An 18,970-nucleotide genomic window follows, 5' to 3' on the forward strand; every position below is an offset into this window, starting at 1 on the left:
CTTTGTTACTTCATAGCACTTGCCATCTGACATACAATATATTTTACCTGTTTATTGTCTATTGTTCCCCAGCAGAATCAAAGCTCCTTGAGGGCATGGACTTTTGTCTGTGGCCTATACTTCCTGGTACCGAGAAAACTGTGCCTGTATACAGTAGGTATTTAATAAATATTTTTGTCGTGGTCTGGATGGGCATGAGTTAATATCTTTGGGGTTGATGTAGAACCTGGTATGGAAAGAGGGTGTGAGAGAGAAGCCCTGCTCCCTGCAGCATCCCCTTGGACACTTTCAGTGTGGGAAGTGGAAGGGGGCAGAGCTTGCTGGGTGGCAGGGTCAGTGGGGTGCAGAGGTACCCAGAGTGGCCTGTGGGAGGAGCTGGGGCAAGCCAGGGTCTTGACTGATAGCCTCCAGGCCTGGGTTGGACCCAGGACCCTAGAAAGTGCATCTGGGGGAGTCCCTTTGCCACTGACTTATTGAGGGGCCACAGAATTGACTCTTCTTGGTCTGAAGGCACTTGGAGGGAGAGGGGAGAGCTGAACCTCTTCCTGCCACCGGTCTCTGCCAGGCCCCCAGGCCCCCTCCAGGCTTCTGTTCCACAAAGACTTGCCCAAGGCCCCCCGAAGCCTTGGGAGCCCTATCCAGGTGGGGGTCCCTGTTTTGGAGCCCAGGAATGGCGGTGCTGGACCCGCTGAGGTGTCGGTCTGGTGGCACGAAGAGGTGCTGTGTCTGAGATGGTGGCTGGCCATGGAAGGCCTCGGGGCCATCCAGTCCTGGGCTCAGATCTTGGCTGCTGGCCTCTGGGGGGGCTGCTTCTGCAGCAGGGCCAAGGTGTCCCGCTTCTCCACGGAGCGCAGCTGCTGCTTCTTTGCCCGCTTGAGCTTGGCGGGATTTCGGATCTGGTGAGGGAAGGGCATTCATGGGAGTGGGGCCTCCATCCCCATTCCCGCTCCCCAGGGAAAGGGAGGCCACCCCGCAGAGGCCTGGGCCCAGCGGAGGAGTGCGGGCAGGAGCCCCGAGGAGGGAGGATGAGACACTCACCACTTGGACAACCTCAGCCTTCCGCTCATTCTCCAGGCGGCGCTTCAGGTTCTCAGCTCGGCGCTGCTTCTTCTCCTGGAGCAGGCCACAGGGAGGAGGATTTGAGTCTGGGAGCTGGGGCAGCTCGGGCCACTAAGGCCCCGAGGCCTGAGGGCTGGCTCGTCTCCCAGGAAAGGAAGGGAAAGGCTCGCTGGCCCTAGCTCCAGACTTTCCTGGTGTGCGGGGGTGGGTGGAGGGCCCAGGACCCTCTGGGGAGGGCCAGTGTGCAGGTGGGCGCTATGGTGGGCGGCGTCTGACTCGACCCAAGGAGGGGTCTTTGGCCAGGCAGCTGAGGACCCAGGCTTAGACAGGAGGAGTGGGTGGCTAAGATAGGGGGGCTCCCACCGAGAGGTTCCCGTATGTGCAGACAGTACCCTGGTCCCTCCTCAGCCACCGCCCGGGAAGGCAGCATGGGCTGGCCTTCTCCCCTTCCCACCCTCTTGCAGCTTTGCTGTCGCCTCTGCAGTCCATGTGCCCCTAGGCCAGGGGCAAGAGCTGCGGCTGCTTGGAGCTTTCCCAGGGCACAGGGCTGCAGAGAAGAGGCTCTGGAGCAATCTGGCCTGAATTCAAATCCCAGCTCTGCTACTTTGCTACCGAGTGACCTTGGCCTAATTGTTTAATCTCGTTGTACCTGGAGTCCTACATCTTTAAAATGAGGACTGAGGAATGAATGAGTTAATGTATGCTCAGGCCTTGGAAGAGTTCCCCAGCCCCCTGGGGATACTTAGGAAATGACTCTGGAAGGAGTCTGCCTTGGGAACCGGCAACCCAGTGCTCTCTGGCTGTGCTGGCTGCTGTCCCCCTGGCAGGGTGCGCACTGGCCCCAGGAGGTGGCAGGGGTGGGGTGGGGAAGAGGCTCCAAGGCTGCTCCCTGGCCCGGGGGGCCTCCCTTAGCTTTGCAAGTAGGGGTGGCCTGGGCCCCAGGGAAAAAGGAGAAGTATGACTTGGGCCCCCAGAAGGTCTGGGGGCTGGGCAGGGGCACACCCGGTGGGGATGGTGAGGTGAAGGCTCCACCTTGCTCAAGAGGAAGTGAGATAAGGCTCGGCACACAGCTGTGGCCACACCGTACCGAGGGCCTTAGCCAAGCAGGGGACACAGGACTGAGTGACTGGGCCAACCTCTTCCCTCGGTGGCAAGGCCAGGACCAATGGCTGGGGAGACTCCTGGTCCAGTGCTCTCCTCCTGCACCCCGGGAACCATGAGATGAAGTGACACTCTTCTGAGAACCCCAATCCTGGGGGACAGACTCTGACCAATGTCCCAGCCCCACTTTGTGGGCTGCCGAGGGCCCTCTTTCCTCCCTGATGTGGGTGAAGCGGGGCCCCTTTGCAGGGGTGTGGCCACTCATGGGCCCTTTGGGCCCTGGGATGGCATCAGGGGACAGGACTGGACGGAAAGTGCAGGGCCATCACTTTGCTGGTGTCTGGAAGCCACTTGGAGAAGGACGGCAACAGCCCTGGGGTGATGCTTTCTCACCTGCTGGCCTTTCCTGCCTGAGCGGGTTCCAGGGGAGGGGCCTGTCCCCATCGCCCTGGATGCTCCTTATACCAGTCAGAGCCACTCAGCTGCTTCTCCCCTGGCCTCCCCTCTGGTGCCAGCACAGAATGAAGAGAGGGCCTGGAGGACAGGCCGCCCCCATCGTGTGCCCTGTCCTCGTGTCATGCTATGCCGCACGCCCCACTGGGCACTTGCTGTGGTCTTAGGCTGCATGGCTGCTTCCGCCTGGCCCTGGCTCGCACAGCCCTGGGGCCCTCGAGCACAATGCTGCCTCTCGGCCGAATCTGCTCTCCACCTGGGCACATCTCTGAGCGCCCTCCTGTCCCCTCAGGCCCCTTACAGCAGACCTCGGCCTGGCGGGCTGGCCCCTCACCTGCCGGCGCCGCTCCTTCTCCTCCTCCAGGTGCCGGGCAAAGTCCTTGGTCAGCTTCCTCTCCTGCCGCTCCTTCATCTTCCGCTGCCAGGATGTGTGCAGGGGCTTATCTCGAACCATCTGGGAGAACCTGCACGGGGGCAGGGCGGGCTGCTCGTGGGGCCTGTGGGGTGCCACCTCGTCCTCGCTCCTCTTGGCTCTGGGTTCTGGGCCTTCTTCCCTAGAACCCAGTCAGAATCACCTCCCCTGGCCCGGCAGTGAACCCCAACATTCCAGCAGCCGCAGAGAGGACCCTGGCCATGGGGCTACCGGTTCTCAAGCTCTGGTATGGGCCCCTGAGGTGGGTATCTTGTTCTCTCCATTTAAAGGAACAAACTGAGGCCCAGAAAGGTTAAATAACTTGCCCAAGCAGACCCTGATCCTGAGCAGCAGTCAGGATTTGAACCTGCACCTGTGACCCCAGAGCCCAGGCCACATGGCCTCTGCCAAAAACCTTTGCTGCTTCCACCAGGTGCAGTCAAGCCTGTGCATTGATGCCTCTGGAGATGGGGCGCGCCCTCCCTGTGGGGGCAGCCGTTCTATTTCAGAACAGCATAAATGGTTGGAGTTCTCTGTAATGACTCAGAATCTGTCTCCCCAGTTGGGGAAATGTGAAAATGGTGTGAGCATTAGGGGATATCAGGGCAGGCTTGACTTTCTTAAGAGTGATAATGACACTGTAGTCATAGATACAGCAAGATTATCTCAGTAAGATGCACACTGCAAAGATTCATGGGTGAAATGGTATATCCAGGATGTGATTTAAAATACTCCAGGGGAAAAAGAGAAACAAAAGAAAAAATAAAATGTAGAGGGGCAAGATGAAGCTAGATTGGTAACATGTTAAGCACTGCTGAAGCTGATGATAGGACCGGGGGGGTTCATTAAACTGGTTTCTCTCCTAGCCTGTATGTTTGAAAATTTCCATAATCAAAATTAAAAGCAAAGACTTCCAGTCAACCAAGATGGCACAGTGAAACACTCCAGGGTTCTGTTCCCTGATAAAATCTTTGAACAACTAGCAAACACTGGCAGAGCCACCTCCCTCAGAGCTCCTGCCCAGGAATGGCGCCACACACACAGAGAGCTGACATAACAAGATGACGCAACAGAAAGAAACACAGATTCCCGGTGCCGCTGATAAGGAGAGAAGCGGTCACAGAAGAACACACACAGTGAATGGACACAGAGAGCAGACAACTGGGGGTGGGGGGAAGAGAAAAAAAGAGTTAAAAGTGTTGCAGCGAGTCAAGAAAAAGGCAACTTAAAAATGTTAGGAAGGGAAGTGGATGTGGCTCAAGTGACCGGGCTCCTCTCCTGCCTACCACATGGGAGGCCCCTGGTTCAGTTCCCAGTGCCTCCTAAAGAAGACAGCAAGCTGGCGCAACAGGCAGGCGCAGCAAGCTGACACAACAGGGTGATGCAACAAGAGACACAAGAAGAAAAACATAAGGAGAGACACAACAAAACAGGGAGAGGGCTTCCTGGTGCCTCCTAAAGAAGATGAACAAGACAGTGAGCTGATATCATGGGCAGGCGCAGTGAGCCTATGCGACAAGAGACACAGAAGAAAAACAATGAGAGACACAACAAAAGCAGGGAACGGAGGTGGCTTTAAGCAATTGGGCGCCTCCCTCCCACAGTGGAGGTCCCAGATTCAGTTCCTGGTGCCTCCTAAAGAAACAAGGAAGATGAACAGACACATCAAATGCAAACAAGGGAGAGGAGAGAAATAAATACATCAAATAAATATTTTTTAAAAATGTTAGGAAAACTGTGGTGCCCTTGGCTGCCTCTCCCCCAGCCCTTCCTGGCTTGGTATGGAGCCAGCCTGCGCTCTGTGTGGTCCCTGGTCCTGGGTCTGGAGGGAACAGAGTAACCCCTATGGGCATAGAGGGGTGCATGTATGTTTATGTCAGTCTACTGAACCAGGACACTCAACTCTGGTTGCTGTCTTGTAACTTGCCCTGCATGCGGATGCAGCTTGCAGACTTCCTAAATTAGCTTAGGAAACAAACAATTTGCAGTGGCCTGGGGTAAACATTACTGGCTTTAAGATAAACAATACAGCACCCAGGACCAGGAGGAAAGACTATTCACAGGGAGAAAGGGGTCGTTTGGATCTCTGTAACCTGGGAGTTCCAAGTCCAGGAGCACCTGCCTGGAATAAGACATGTGTGTGCTCAAAAAAGACCACATGCTTTTGCCTCAGGCTGCAGTTCTGGTTCATTGACAGTAAGTCTAAACTCCCAAAGAGAGCACCAGCCAACAGAGCCAATCTGTAAAGTTTGGGAAAGGTGTTTTTTTTGCATTTGTTTGTTTCTTTTAGCTCCTGGCATTCAAGGAAACCTCTATCATGTCACTAGCTCCATGCAAACTTAAGGAACAGATACCACAGGGACTAGAGGAAACATTAAAATATTAAGGAAAGCAGATATGGCTCAAGTGATAGGGCTTCTGCCTACTATATGAGAGGACCTGGGTTCAATCCCTGGGGCCTCCTGGTGAAAAAGAAGAGAAAGTGTGCCTGTGTGGCGAGCCAGTGCCCATGTGGCAAGCCATTGCCCGTGTGGCAAGCTGAGTGCCCATGCGGTGAGCCAAGTGCCCGTGCAGCGAGCCAAGTGCCCACGCCGTGAGCCAGTGTGTCACGTGTGAGTCACACAGCAAGACGTTGATGCAACAAGAGAGTTGAAGGGGAGAGTCAAGGGGAAACGCAGCAGAAACCAGGAACTGAGATGGCACAGCTAACAGGGAAACTCTCTCCATATCAGTGGCCCCCAGGATCGAATCCCAGTGAATCCTAATGGAGAAAAAATAAGGAGAAGTAGATATGGAAGATCATACAGCAAATGGATACAGACAGCAAAAACAGCAGGCAGGGGGAGGGGAAGGGGGGAAATAAATAAATAGATAAATAAATAATGTACAGTGTGTAACGAAAGATTAAAAGGGCTTACAAAGAAACAGGAGGGGAATGGATGTGGCTCAAATGGTGGAATGCCTGTTTCCCACATGGGAGGGCCTGGTTCAGTTCCCCAGTGCTTCCTAGAAACAAAAAACAAAACAATAGGCAAACAGACAGAAAAAAAATAACTCAGAGGAACCGATACGGCTCAATGGTTGAGCACTGGCTTCCTACATACGAGGTCCCAATACCTCAACAACAACAACAAAAAGAAACAGGAAATGATGGCCCATCCAAAGGAAAAAGATAAAACATTAGAAACCATCAATGAGGAATACCAGACACTGGACATACTAGACAAAGACTTTAAAAATGCAGGTATACCTCAGAGATACTGCAGGCTCAGTTCCAGACGACTGCAATAAAGTGAATACCTCAATAAAGCAAGTCACACAAATTTTTTGGTTTCCTAGTGCATCTAAAATTATGTTTACAGCATACTGTAATCTATTAAGTGTGCAATAGTATTATATCTAAAACCAGTATATACACCTTAATTTAAAAATACCTTATTGCTAAGAAATGCTAACCATTATACAAGCTTTCAGTGAACTGTAATCTTTTTGATGTTGACTGCTGCAGACTGATCAGGGTGGTGGTTGTTGAAAGGCTCAGGTGTCTGGTGATTTCTTAAAATAAGACAACAATGAAGTGTGCCACATTGACTCTTCCTTTCACGAAAGATTTCTCTATTGCATGTGATGCTGTCTGATAGCATTTTACCCACAGTAGAACTTTTTTCAAAATAGGAGTCAATCCTCTCAAACCCTGCAGCTGTTTAATCAACTAAGTTTTTGTAATATTCTAAATCCTTTATTGTCATTTCAACATGATCACAGCATTATCACCAGGAGTACATTCCATCTCAAGGGATCAGTTTCTTTGCTCATAAAAAAGAAGAAACTCCTCATCCATTTAAGTTTTATCATAAGATTGCAGCAATTCAGTCATATCTTCAGGTTCCAGTTCTATAGTGGTACTTCGGTACTTGTTGTTAATTGGTTCTGGGAGGTGCGACAAGTACCAAATTTTCCCCATAAGGAATAATGTAAAAAAAATACAATGCATTCCCAAACCAAAGACAATGTGCATTTTAAGGAAATTAGTAAAAAGACAGGGTTGTATATCTTTACATGAGAAATAAACCTAAAAATTAATCAATAATTAAGAGTAAATAAAATAAAAACCTAACTTCACCTGTACTGAGAAGAGTCCATGGCCTAATGGGGTGGTGGGAGGAGAGTGGTGAGGAGGAGAGACATGGAGCGTTGCTTGGAAGGAGAGTCCCCTCCAACAGAATATTGGGTACTTGCACTTCAGGTGTTCTCTATCTTTTCTGCCTTTTTTCAACTTGCATCACAGGTTCTGACACACTCTTTGTCACCTTCACTAAAAACTTATCCATAGATGTGATGCATTCCCCCCAGCGTGGGACACGACACCCGGGGATGAGCCTCCCTGGCACCGAGGGATCACTACCACATACCAGCTGAAGAAGCAACTAGAAAATGACCTTGAATTAAAGATTCAATGCGGAACAGCAGAATATACCTGTCTACATATAATAACATGACTTCGGGAAGCGGTTTGACCTAATGTAAGGGGGAAATGGAAAGGAGAAATGAGATTATAAGGCTGTGAGTCTCTAAAAAAAGAGTCTGGAGGTTGTCAGAAGGAATACCCCTATGTACAACTGAACAGAGTCTAAGAGACAGATAAGGTAGATACAACCCCAGGTATTGGTTCTTTTGAGGGATAAAGAGACCCACGGGTTCTATGGTCATGGCAGAAGGGGTTCACTGCCATGACAGATGGCCCTTCTTTGGAGCTGGTGTTTCTGCGTGATGGAAATGGACTCAGAGGGGATCTCTTTTCACAAGACTTGCATGCTACTTTATTGGAATTGTAGTTGGTGCTGAGTTTAAGATATATGTAGGGGATTTGAATCTCTGGACTGATAATATGACACCCAGGCCCAGAGCCTCAACAGACTTCAGCTCCTACACTTTGACTTATTGGACTTACTCCACTCAGCTAACATGGAGTTGAAGAAGGTCAACCACCACAGCATGGAGTCTAGAGTGTCTACAACTAGAAGCGGGAAGAGTGCATCCAGTACCCATGTGGAATCTAAGCCCTCACTTGACATAGGTGTGCAATGGACACAACCAATCCAATGTCCACAGAGGAAATGTGAAATGGGTGTGGGAACAGTAGCCATGGGGGCTGCTGGGTGTGGGGAACGGGAGGAAGAGATGAGATGTGGAGGCGTTTTCGGGACGTGGAGTTGTCCTGGATAGTGCTTCACGGACAATTACGGGACACTGTAGATCCCCCCAGGGCCCACTGGATGGAACGTGAGAGAGTCTGGGCTATGATGTGGACCATTGATTATGGGGTGCAGTGATGCTCAGAGATGAACTTACCAGGTGCAATGGATGTATCACGATGATGGGAGAGAGTGTTGCTGTGGGGGGAGTGGGGGGCGGGGGCGGTGGGGTTGAATGGGACCTCATATATATTTTTTAATGTAATTAAAAAATAATAATAATAAATAAATATTTAAAAAAAAAAAGAAAAAAATACAATTAAAAAAATAATGGGGTGGGGGTGGGGGTGGGGTATATGGGAACCTCTTATTTTTTTTAATGTAACATTTTGTGTGATCTATTAACTTTTTAAAAAATATAATTAAAAAAGAAAAAAATTCCCATTGTAAAAAAAAACAAACAAACAAAAAAAAACTTATCCAATGAGGACTGCATTGGTCTTCTTTTCAGAATTCCTCAAAAGTGTGAAATTGTTTGGTCATTCAATAAATTCACATTTCTGCTTGTCAGAGCTTTGTCTAGATGGTACCTCTGCACAAAGTTATGAACTTTGGCCCATTTTGCACACATTTCTTTTATCAAGGAACTGGGGACCTCCTCCTTATCTCCTCCTCACCTGAAGAAAATCTCTTCAGTCACTTCTTGTCACTGCTCCTTCTATAGGCCCTGTAGCTCCTCAGTGCTGAGCTCTACACAATGTTCCTCTACCAAGTCAACATCAGCAGCACTGACATCCAGTCCCATGGATTGACCCAAAGATACAATATCCTGCACAACTGTATCCTCTGTACCTGCAGGCTTGGAGTGAGCCTCAAGCCCTTCGAAAACTCTTTGAGTCACAGCTTCTGGCTACAAATTCTTCCATGCCGAATTTATTGTCCTGTAAGAGACTTTGTTCCAGGCCTTATCAATAAGGTTAAAGCAGTACAGGATATTGAAATGCTGCTTCTAGAATTCTATGAGAGTCAATTGGGTGTCAGAGGTGATTTCAAAGGTGATCTGGAAAAGCACCTTGGTGTACAATTTTTTGAAGTCTGAAATGACTGCTGGTCCATGGGCTGGATGAGAGGAGTAGAGTTGTGGGGCAGGAACCTTACAGTGATGAAGCTGAAGCTGAACTTCTCCAGTAAGTCATCCTCCAAGCTTGGAAGGTGGGTAGGCACATTGTCCAAAAGTAGGAGAGCTTTCAGGGGCAAATCTTTCTCCAGCAAATATTTTTTCACTGAGGGCCCAAACATTTCATTTATCCACTTGGTGAAAAATTGCTTCATGACCCAAGCTTTGTTGTTTGCCCTCCACATCACATGGAGTTTGCTTTTTATGACATTATGCTTCTTGAAAACTCACGGTTTTCACTATGGACTAGTAGAGGCTTGAGTTTTAAGTCACTACTAGCATTCCCACATAACAATAGAGTGAATCTGTCCTTCACTGGTTTGTGGCTTGGTAAAGCTTTCTCCTCTTTTGTGATGTAGGTCCTACTCAGCATTTTCCCCCCCAAAACACTCCAGTCTCATCAGTTAAAAACTTGGTGGGGAATAAAACCTTCAGCCTCTACATATTCTTTAAATTCAATGGCAAGTTCACCAGTAGCCTTTTTATTAGCATTCATTGCCTTGTCATGCTTCATGACACTATGGATGCCCATCCTCTTTAAAATTATCAAACCAGCCATGGCTGGCCTTAAAAATTTCAACTCTCATCATTTGGTTTGTTTTTCAAAAGATCATCATGCAACACTTTTGCTTTTTCACATATCATGACTTCCAATATACTGTCACTCGCTGATTGTCATTTCCCCAAACTAATAACAGCTTTTCAACTTCCTCCAGTGTTAGGAATGCTGCTTTGTTACTGCTTTAACTCCTTTCACAACATCAGCCTTTTTTTATCTCTTCTTTATTCTTAATGATGGTAGAGACTGTTGTTCTAGGATACTGTGTTCCCTAGCAAGATCAATACCACTCTCATATTTACCTATTATTTCTTTTTTTTGTTCAATGGTGGTGCAAAGTAATTTTCTTTTCTGCTCGGCACTATCACTGCTCATTTTCTTAGGACAATGATGAAGAAAAAAAAAAAGAAAAAATACACAAAATGACAACAGAAGCTAAGCTACGACCACAGAAGCTAAGCTACGACCACAATGGGATGTGCATAGGGCAAGAGCTACTGCATGACTAATGCATGACCCTTTGTTTAGGCTGGAAAGGGTAGCGAGTCACGAGGCAACCAACACCAACAAGTTCTATCTTGCACATTGAGTACCAAACAAATGTCGAGTGTCGGGACAAAGTTTTTGCATCAAAATGCATTGAGTAACAAAATCAACAAGTTTCAAAGCAGTCGAGTACCAAGGTATGACTGTATTTCTAGCTCTCTTGCTATTTTCCCCACATCTGCAGTTACTTCCTCTACTGACCTCTTGAATTCCTCAAAATCATTCACGAGAGTTGAAGTCAACTTCTTCCACACTCCTGTTAATGTGGGAATTTTGACCTCCTCCCATGAATCACAAATGTTCTTAATGAGCTCTGGAATGGAGAACCCTTTCCAGAAGGTTTTCAACTTACTTTGTCCAGACCTATCAGAGGACTCACTATCTATGCAGCTATAGCCTAAAGAAGCTTTTTATTTATTTCTTAATTAAAAAGACTTGAAAGTTTAAATGACTCCCTGATCTGTGCACTGCAGAATGGTTGCTGTGTTAGTAGGGATGAAACAGCATTAATCTCATTGTACATCTCCATCACAGCTCTTGGGTGATGAGGTGCATTGTCAATGAGCAGTAATATTTGAAAGGAATATTTTTTTCCTGAGAAGTAGGTCTCAACAATGGGTTTAAAATATTCAATAAACTATGTTGTAATTAGATGTGCTGTCATCCAGGCTTTGATCTTCCACTTATAGAGCACAGGCAGAATAGAGTTGGCATAATTCTTAAGGGCCCTAGGATTTATAGAATGGTAAATGAACACTGGCTTCAACTTTAAGTCATCAGCAGTCTTAGCCTCTACAAGGGTCAGCCTGTCCTTGAAGCTTTGAAGTCACGTACTGACTTCTCCTCTCTAGCTATCAAAGTCCTAGATGGCATCTTTTTCTAATAGAATGCTGTTTTGTCTACATTGAAAATTTGTTGTTTAGTGTAGTCACCTTCATCAAGGATCTTAGCTAGATCTTCTGGATAACTTGCTACAGCTTCTACATCAGCACTTGTTGAATTGCACTATTATATTACAAAGATGGCTTCTTTCCTTAAATCTCATGAAACAATCTCTGCTAGCTTCAAACTTTTCTTCCACAGTTTCCTCACCTCTCTTAGCCTTCACAGAATTGAAGAGAATTATGGCCTTGTTCTGGATTAGGTTTTGGCTTAAGGGAATGCTGTGGCTGGTTTGACCTATCTAGACCACTACAACTTTCTCTATATCAGCAATAAGGTTGTTCTCTTTCTTATCATTTTTGTGTTCACTGGGGGAGCACTTTTCATTTCCTTCAAGAACTTTTCGTTGTATTCACAACTTGGCTAACTGTTTAGCACAAGAGGCCTAGCTTTAACCCTATCTTGACTTTCAACATGCCTTCCTCACTAGGCTTATTAAAACTTTTAATTTAAGGGGAGAGACCTATGATTCTTCCCTTACTTGAACACTTAGAGGTCACTGTAGGGTTATGAACTGGCCTAATTCCAATATTGTTGTGTCTCAGGGAATAGGGAGGACCCAGGACAGGGTGAGTGATGGGAGACTGACTGGTTGGTGAAGCAGTCAAACATACACAACATTTATCGATTAGGTTCACCATCTTAAGTTTATAAGAACAAGATCACTGATCACAATCACTGTAACAGATATAATAATGAAAAAGTCTGAAATATTGAGAGAATTAGCAGAAATTAACACCAAGACACAAAGTCAGCACACACTGTTGGAAAATGGTGCCAAAAGACTTCCTTGATGTAGGGTCACCACAAACCTTCAATTTGTGAAAAACACAATACCTGTGAAGCACAATAAAATAAAGTGCAATAAAACGAGGTATACCTGTAGCCTTAAATATGCTCAAAGAGCTAGAGGAAAACAAGGAAACAAAGAATGAAAGGATATCAGGATAACAATATATGAACAAAATGAGAATTTCAATAAAGAGAAATCATAAAAGGGAATCAAACAGAAATACTGGAGTTGAAGACCACAATAACTGAAACAAAAAACTCCCTGGGGGCATTCAACAAGTGATATGACCTGACAGAAGAAAGGATGGATGACCTTGAAGAAAAGACATTTGAAATTATTCAGTCTGAGGAGCAGAAAGAAAAAAAGAATAAAGAAAATGAAGAGTCAGAGACCTCTGGGACATAAATCAAGCACACTAATGCATACATTATGGGAGTTCCAGAAAGAGAAGAAAGAGACTGAAGGAATATCTGAAGAAATAATGGCTGAAAATGTCCCAAATTTAAAGAATTTTATGAATATACACATCCAAGAAGCCCAACCAACCCCAAACAGGATAAATTTGAAGAAGTCCAGTCCTAGATACATTATAATCAAACTGTTGAATACCAAAGACAAAGAGAATCCTGAAAGACCTACATATATTAAATAAAACTGTAAAACTCCTAGAAGAAAACATAGAGGAATATCTTCAGGACCTTGTATTAGGCAATGGGTTCTTAAGACTTTGTACCAAAAGTATGATCAACAAAAGAAAAAATAGATAAAAGGGACTTCATAAAAATTTAAAACCTTTTGTGCATCAAATGATATTATCAAGAAATAACCTACAGAATGGGAGAAAATATTTGGAAACTTCATATTTGACAAGGTTTAATATCTATAATATATAAAGAACTCCTCCAACTCAACAAAAGATGACCCAGTTAAAAAAATGGACTTGAATAGACATTTTTTCAAAGAACACAAATAACCAATAAGCACATGAAAAGATGCTCAACATCATTAGCCACTTGGGAAATGCAAATCAAAACCACAATGAGATACCACTTCACACCCATCAGAGTAGCTATTCAAAAAGGGGAAAACAAACGTTCAAGAGGATGTGAAGAAACAGGAACAGTCATACACTATTGGTGGGATATAAAATGGTACAGCCATTGTGGAAAACAGTTCGGTGGTTCCTCAGAACCTTTTTACAGAATTACCATGTGATCTGGCAATTCCACTTCTAGGCACGTACCCAAAAGAACTGAAAGCAGGGACTGGAAAAGGTATCTGCACACTGAGGTTCACAGTAGCATGGAAGTCTTCTCTATCCCAAAAGTTCTGCTTCTCAAACTGGGGTCTGGAAACCTTGAAGGATCAGGGTGGTGGGGGGGCTGGAGACACACAGACCCACAGGGCAAAAAGCTCCTTCTTTCTTGAGAAATGCTGTTAAACAGTTTTCTGTGATGATGGAAATAGTCTATATCTATACTGAACAAGAAGGGCAAGAAGGTACTGAGTACTTGAAGTGTGCTGGTACAATCGGGGAACTGACTTTTAAATTTCATGTAAGTGGAATGAATTTTTAAATTTAAATACCCACGTGTGGTTGTTGGCTAAGGAGTTGGGGCAGTATAGTTTAGAGTGTGGGTGTTCCTTGGAGACTTGGAAGGACAGGTCTGGGTTCCACATCCTAAGTCTACCACCCTCTGCCTGCCTGCCCCTGGGCAAAGGAAACTCTAAGTCTCAGTACCTGTCAGTGATAAATGGAGATGAGGACTGTTCCAGTCCCAAAGGGTCGTGTGAGGGCTGACCCAGACAGGACTCGAGAACTAGTCAGCACAGAAAAGTACTTGCACCGTAGGTGCTCAATAAACACCTCTGCTCAGAGAAATGGGAAGGCAACCCAAGGAGTGGGTGCTGAGGTGACAGTGTCAAGTGGCATGTGATTTGAACATGGAAGATGGAGGCTGCAGCCAGGTCCTCCCACCTTGGACACCTTCCTGGCCATGGCTGCCTCCTACCCTGCTGCATTTACTGTGCTGCCTCCCCTCTTCTCTTAGACCTCAGCCACCTATCTCTGGAGCTCACTCAGCATCCACCAAAGCTGCTTCTGCAAAGATCCCAAACATCATTTCAAGGGCCCCTCTGGGTCCTGCCTGTTGAGAAGAGCCAGAGGCCTCTGAAGGTGTTTAATTCTGCCAAGAGGCTCCTCACGGGCCTCCCTGTTCTCACCCCTGCCCTCCTCTAGTCTATTTTCAGCAGGCCAGAAAGATCCTTTGGAAAGTGAGATCACGCTGCTCCTTTGCTTCACAATGGCCCATGGCTCCCGATCACATTCAGGGAAGCCAGCATCCCTGCCAGGGCCCATGAGGCCCTGTGTGATCTGCTCCTGCCATCTCTTCTACTCCCCTCCAGCCATGAGGTCTCCAGACTGTTTCTCAAAGGCACAAGCACATTCCTGTCTCAGGGCCTTCGAACTTTCTGTTCCCCTTGCCTGGATATTCTTTCCACCGTGTATGCCTTAGTTTTCTCCCTGACTTCATGCAGGCCTCTGCTCATATGCCCTTTTATCTACAAGTCTGTCTCTGATAATTATGGCAATGCCCTCCTCCTCCCTGCCATTTTCTCGTCCCTGTCCTGATTTTTTTCTATAGTCCGTCTCAATATTTGACATATTGTATATTTATGTTTCTTTAATAAAATCTGCTTCCCACAAGTAGAATATATGTTCCAGGAGAGTAGAGGCTTTGTTTTGTTTACAGCTGTGTTTGCCCTCAGGTCCTAGATCAGTGTATATAAATTGGCTGAATGAATGAACTTCCTTCTGTCCTCATTCATCTATTTGTTCAGTCAAATGCTATCATGTGCTGGCTCTGGGGGTCCGTCCATGATAGGTAAGTCCCCACTCTCATGGAGCCTCTGGTCTAAGGGGGAAGATGGGCAGTCAAGAATCACACAAGTAAACAAGCATTTGTAAAAATGGGGATGCTACAAAAGGGAAGTATGAGGTACAGTGGCAATGTATAGCATGGGGCTTAACCCTAGTTAGTTTGGACAGAGAGGGCTTTTCTAAGGGGTTGACATTTAAACTGAGTCCTAAAGGATGAGCAAAAATTAGCCAGGGCAAGTACCTTTTGAGTAGAGGGAAGAGCATGTGTAAAGGTCCTGAGGTGGAGAGAGCATACCCTATTGGAGAACGGGGGAAGGGTGGGTCTGTACAGAAGAATCTAGTGATGGAAGAAGGGGGAAAGGTGGGGGGCCTGTGGTACCTTATTAAGGAGTCTGGTGTGCATGCTCTGTGCAAGCAACAGGGAGTCAGGAGGGGGTTTCATCCGGGGGGAGGGGGAAGCTGAGACAATACCCTACTTTCCTTGCTTCTTGGTCCAGTATCTGGGTCCCTGTCCCCTGTACTCCTCAGTTTTCTCTGCTGACCCCTCCCTTCTCCCCATCTGTACATAGGCCCAGCCCTCTCTTGCTCAGTGAGCTCATTTTCTCAGCCAGACCTCCCAGCTGTGCCTGCAGCCTGAGCACCAGGCCCCCAGGTTGCCACACTCAACTTGCTCATCACCCTTTCCTGCCTGAGCCAGCCTCCTAGCCTGATTCCACATGGCCATCCATGGCTGGCCATTTTCCCTGTGACCCACATGGAAGGCTGGACAAGATGAAGGGGAAGTGCCATCATCTGCTTCTCCAACTTTTACAGTCACTACTGCTTCTAAATCTCTCTCTCCAATTGCTGGCTTGCAGCAAATTACTCTGAGCTTCAGTTTACCTCTGTTTAATGGGGGAATATAATACTTCTTGCCTTAGGTTTTAAGAGTTCAACACAACACAAAGCTTGGCCCTCTGTGAATGCAGACTTCTGCCCTAAAAACACCCTCCCTTTCCCCATTGGTCCCCCACAGTTATGCATCCCTGACTGCCCCATTGGTTCCCATGAGCTAAAATGGGAACCAAATACCACTTCTCCTTCCAGCAGCCTCAACTCTCCCTCCTTTGTTATTCAATAAGTATCTATTGAGCACTTAATAGGCCCTTGGCACAAAGACACGGAAAACACTGTGCCTGCCCCAAAGGAAGTTGCCATCCACCTCAGGGTGAGTCTACAAGGAACAGAAAAAGGGATTTCACACACAGGCTTTGGGATCAGGTCTGTGCTTGCTCAGGTCTTGCTTCTTCCACTCATGAAGACTCCCTGAACCTCGGTTTCCTCATTTGTACAATGGAGAAGATCATAATACCTGCATCTTGCGACTGATGTGCAGATTAAATACCACAATGCATGACATTCCCTTTGCAAGACTCTCCTACTACTCAATCCCTACTAAAGTGCTTAGCATCACCCGTGCTCGATAATAATTTTTATCACAAAGACAAATAACTGTAACAGGTAACAGTGGGTAAACACCTTAATGCTTTTATAAATTAATGGCTAGTTTACTTGCTTCTGCCTCCCTTACCAGTGGAAGGGTGGACAACAGAAAATGTCTGTTGTTTGTAAATAAACAGTAAATGAACCCACAAATGGGGCGCTATCAGAGAGGTCCATAGAGCCCCTGATGAGGAAAAGGATGACAGAAACGACATGAGGGCATAATCTCGTCCTCCCCGGGATCCCAGGGCATTTGACCACATTCTGATTATCATCACCTATTTGTGTGACACCCCCACTAATCTGAGTGCTCACCAACCCTGGGGCTGTCTCCTCCGAAAGCCCAGGCTTATAAATGACCTCAAAGGGCAGAGTCTTGCCCTCCCCAGGATCCCAGGGCATTTGACCACTTTCTGATTATCATCACCTATTCGTGTTACACCCCCACTAATTTGAGTGCTCTCCAACCCTGGGGCTGTCTCCTTCTCCTAAAGCCCAGGCTTGCACCAAGGCAAAGGCAGGGTCCCAACACTACAAAAGATCCCATCCCTGTCCATGCTGTCCCCCCCACTTCACCTCTTCTTGGAGCGATCCTTCCACACTCGCCCCGACTTGGGTTTCCCTTTCGGGATCATCGGAACCTCCTCCTCCTCCTCCTTCAGCTTCTTGGATGCTGGGGCCTGGGCTGAAGAACCTCTTCGTTTCTTTGCCCCGAGGTCGCCTGTCACAGTTTCCACGAACGGGAGTGGTTTGCTGGGCTCCCGCTGATCACGGAGGGAGTCGGGTGACAGAGGTGTCAGCTCCTGTGGTGGCCGCGAGGGCTCCGGACCTGGCGCTTGCTGACCAGGATAAGGCTCTGCTGATCCTGGGCCCGGCTGCAGCTGATGTATGGGGGACCCCGGGGTTGGCTCTTCCTTACTCTGGGCTAACTCTAGGTTCGGTTCTCTCTGGCCTTGGGAGAACTCCGGTAACTCTCCACTTGGCTTTGGCTGACGTCGGGGGGATTCGAGGCCCGACTCTGGCTGTTTTTGGGGTGACCCCAGGCCTAAATCTTGCTCACGCCGGGGCGACCCTGGATCCGGCTCTGGCTGCCCTCGGGGATACTCAAGGCCTGCACTCTGCCCGAGACGGGGTGATCCGGCGCTAGTCTCCGGCTGATGTCCGGGAGACCACAGGCCTGGTTGCCGCACACTCCGAGGAGACCCGGGCTCCCTTGTTTCCTCTGGGCCTGACTCGAGCTCCACAAGGGCCCGTCGCACCCGTAATACTGATCTGGAGTTCTCGAGGGATTCAGGCTTGAGGCCTTCCAGCCGCCGGCTGCGCCTCTGCGGCGTATCCATGGCCCAACTTGAAAGCTTCCAAGTCCGAGCACACGTGCAGGCACCGTCGCCCCTGGGACTACCGGCGCTCTCCTATGACGTCAGTTGTCGTCTCGTCAGTACCTGGCTAGACCGGCTGTAGCGGGGGCAGCCATGTTGGTGAGCGGCGGAGAGGCGGGGTCGACGGCCTGGGGAGGAGGGGCTGGCTGGGCTGCTCAGGCGCATGCGCGATTCCCTTTGGGTAATGAAGAACTTTTTCCCTGGTTTAGGATTTTTCTTTGCGGTTAACGCAATTTCCCCCTCCACACCTTGGGGAAAGGAATGCCTGCAGGCAGAGCTGCGAAGGGGGCATACCCATTTCCGGAAGAGAAGAGAGTTGGAAAAAAGTCCGAGGAGCCCGCAAGCACGGCTGGATGGACACTTGATGGCTAACTCACTCCCTGCAATTGGGCAGGGTCCCAGGCTCTTCGGGCCTTAGTTTTCTTATTTGTAATATGGCTGATGTTTCTCTCGCTTAGTGCATCTAAAACCAGCCTGTGGGCGTACTCCTAACTGCCAGACTGAATACTCCCTGGGGGACCCAGAGATGGGAAAGCGCTTGTCTTGAGTTTTAAGTTAAATATTCCCACACACGGTGCAATTTGTGACTCCCATACGCGATTTGTGCTTAAGTATAAAATCAATGGTTCTCCATTTTCAATATTGTCAACATTTATGGGCGAGGATGTGGCTCAGTAAGATGCCCCACCTTTGAATTGCATACCCTTGGGGATCCCCTACCCCTGCCCAGGTTTGAGGCACACGGGCTGGGTCATCTCTATGTAAGAAACAAAGATTAGTTTAGTTTTCATATAAAGGAAGAAAATATTGATTAATGTAACCTGGCAGCCTACTGCCTCAGTCTCCCACTCCCGGGTTAAACAGCAACAAAGGAAACCAGCTTAAACCAGTCCTACAGGCAATAAAAAAGATGCCCAAGAAAGAGCTAAGTCAATACCAATTCAGCACTAAATTCCATTCCTTATTTGACAAAGCGGAGCAGGTAAAAACT

The 18,970-nt window shown here is 47.6% G+C and overlaps 1 protein-coding gene across 1 annotated transcript; it reads right to left on the reverse strand.

The window, feature by feature from the left end:
• Positions 1-37: 37 nt before the first annotated feature.
• On the reverse strand, positions 38-18,086 carry CCDC86 (coiled-coil domain containing 86). Its single transcript, XM_004446482.5, has 4 exons — positions 17,177-18,086; positions 2,948-3,077; positions 1,039-1,113; positions 38-896 (listed from the first exon to the last, which is right to left on the reverse strand). Exons 1-4 carry the CDS (start codon positions 17,938-17,940, stop codon positions 777-779), a joined length of 1,089 nt encoding a protein of 362 aa, XP_004446539.2. The 5' UTR covers positions 17,941-18,086; the 3' UTR covers positions 38-776.
• Between the last annotated feature and the right edge of the window lie 884 nt (positions 18,087-18,970).

The sequence above is a fragment of the Dasypus novemcinctus genome, chromosome 10 (genome assembly GCF_030445035.2).
Source record: "Dasypus novemcinctus isolate mDasNov1 chromosome 10, mDasNov1.1.hap2, whole genome shotgun sequence".
Taxonomy (NCBI): domain Eukaryota; kingdom Metazoa; phylum Chordata; class Mammalia; order Cingulata; family Dasypodidae; genus Dasypus; species Dasypus novemcinctus.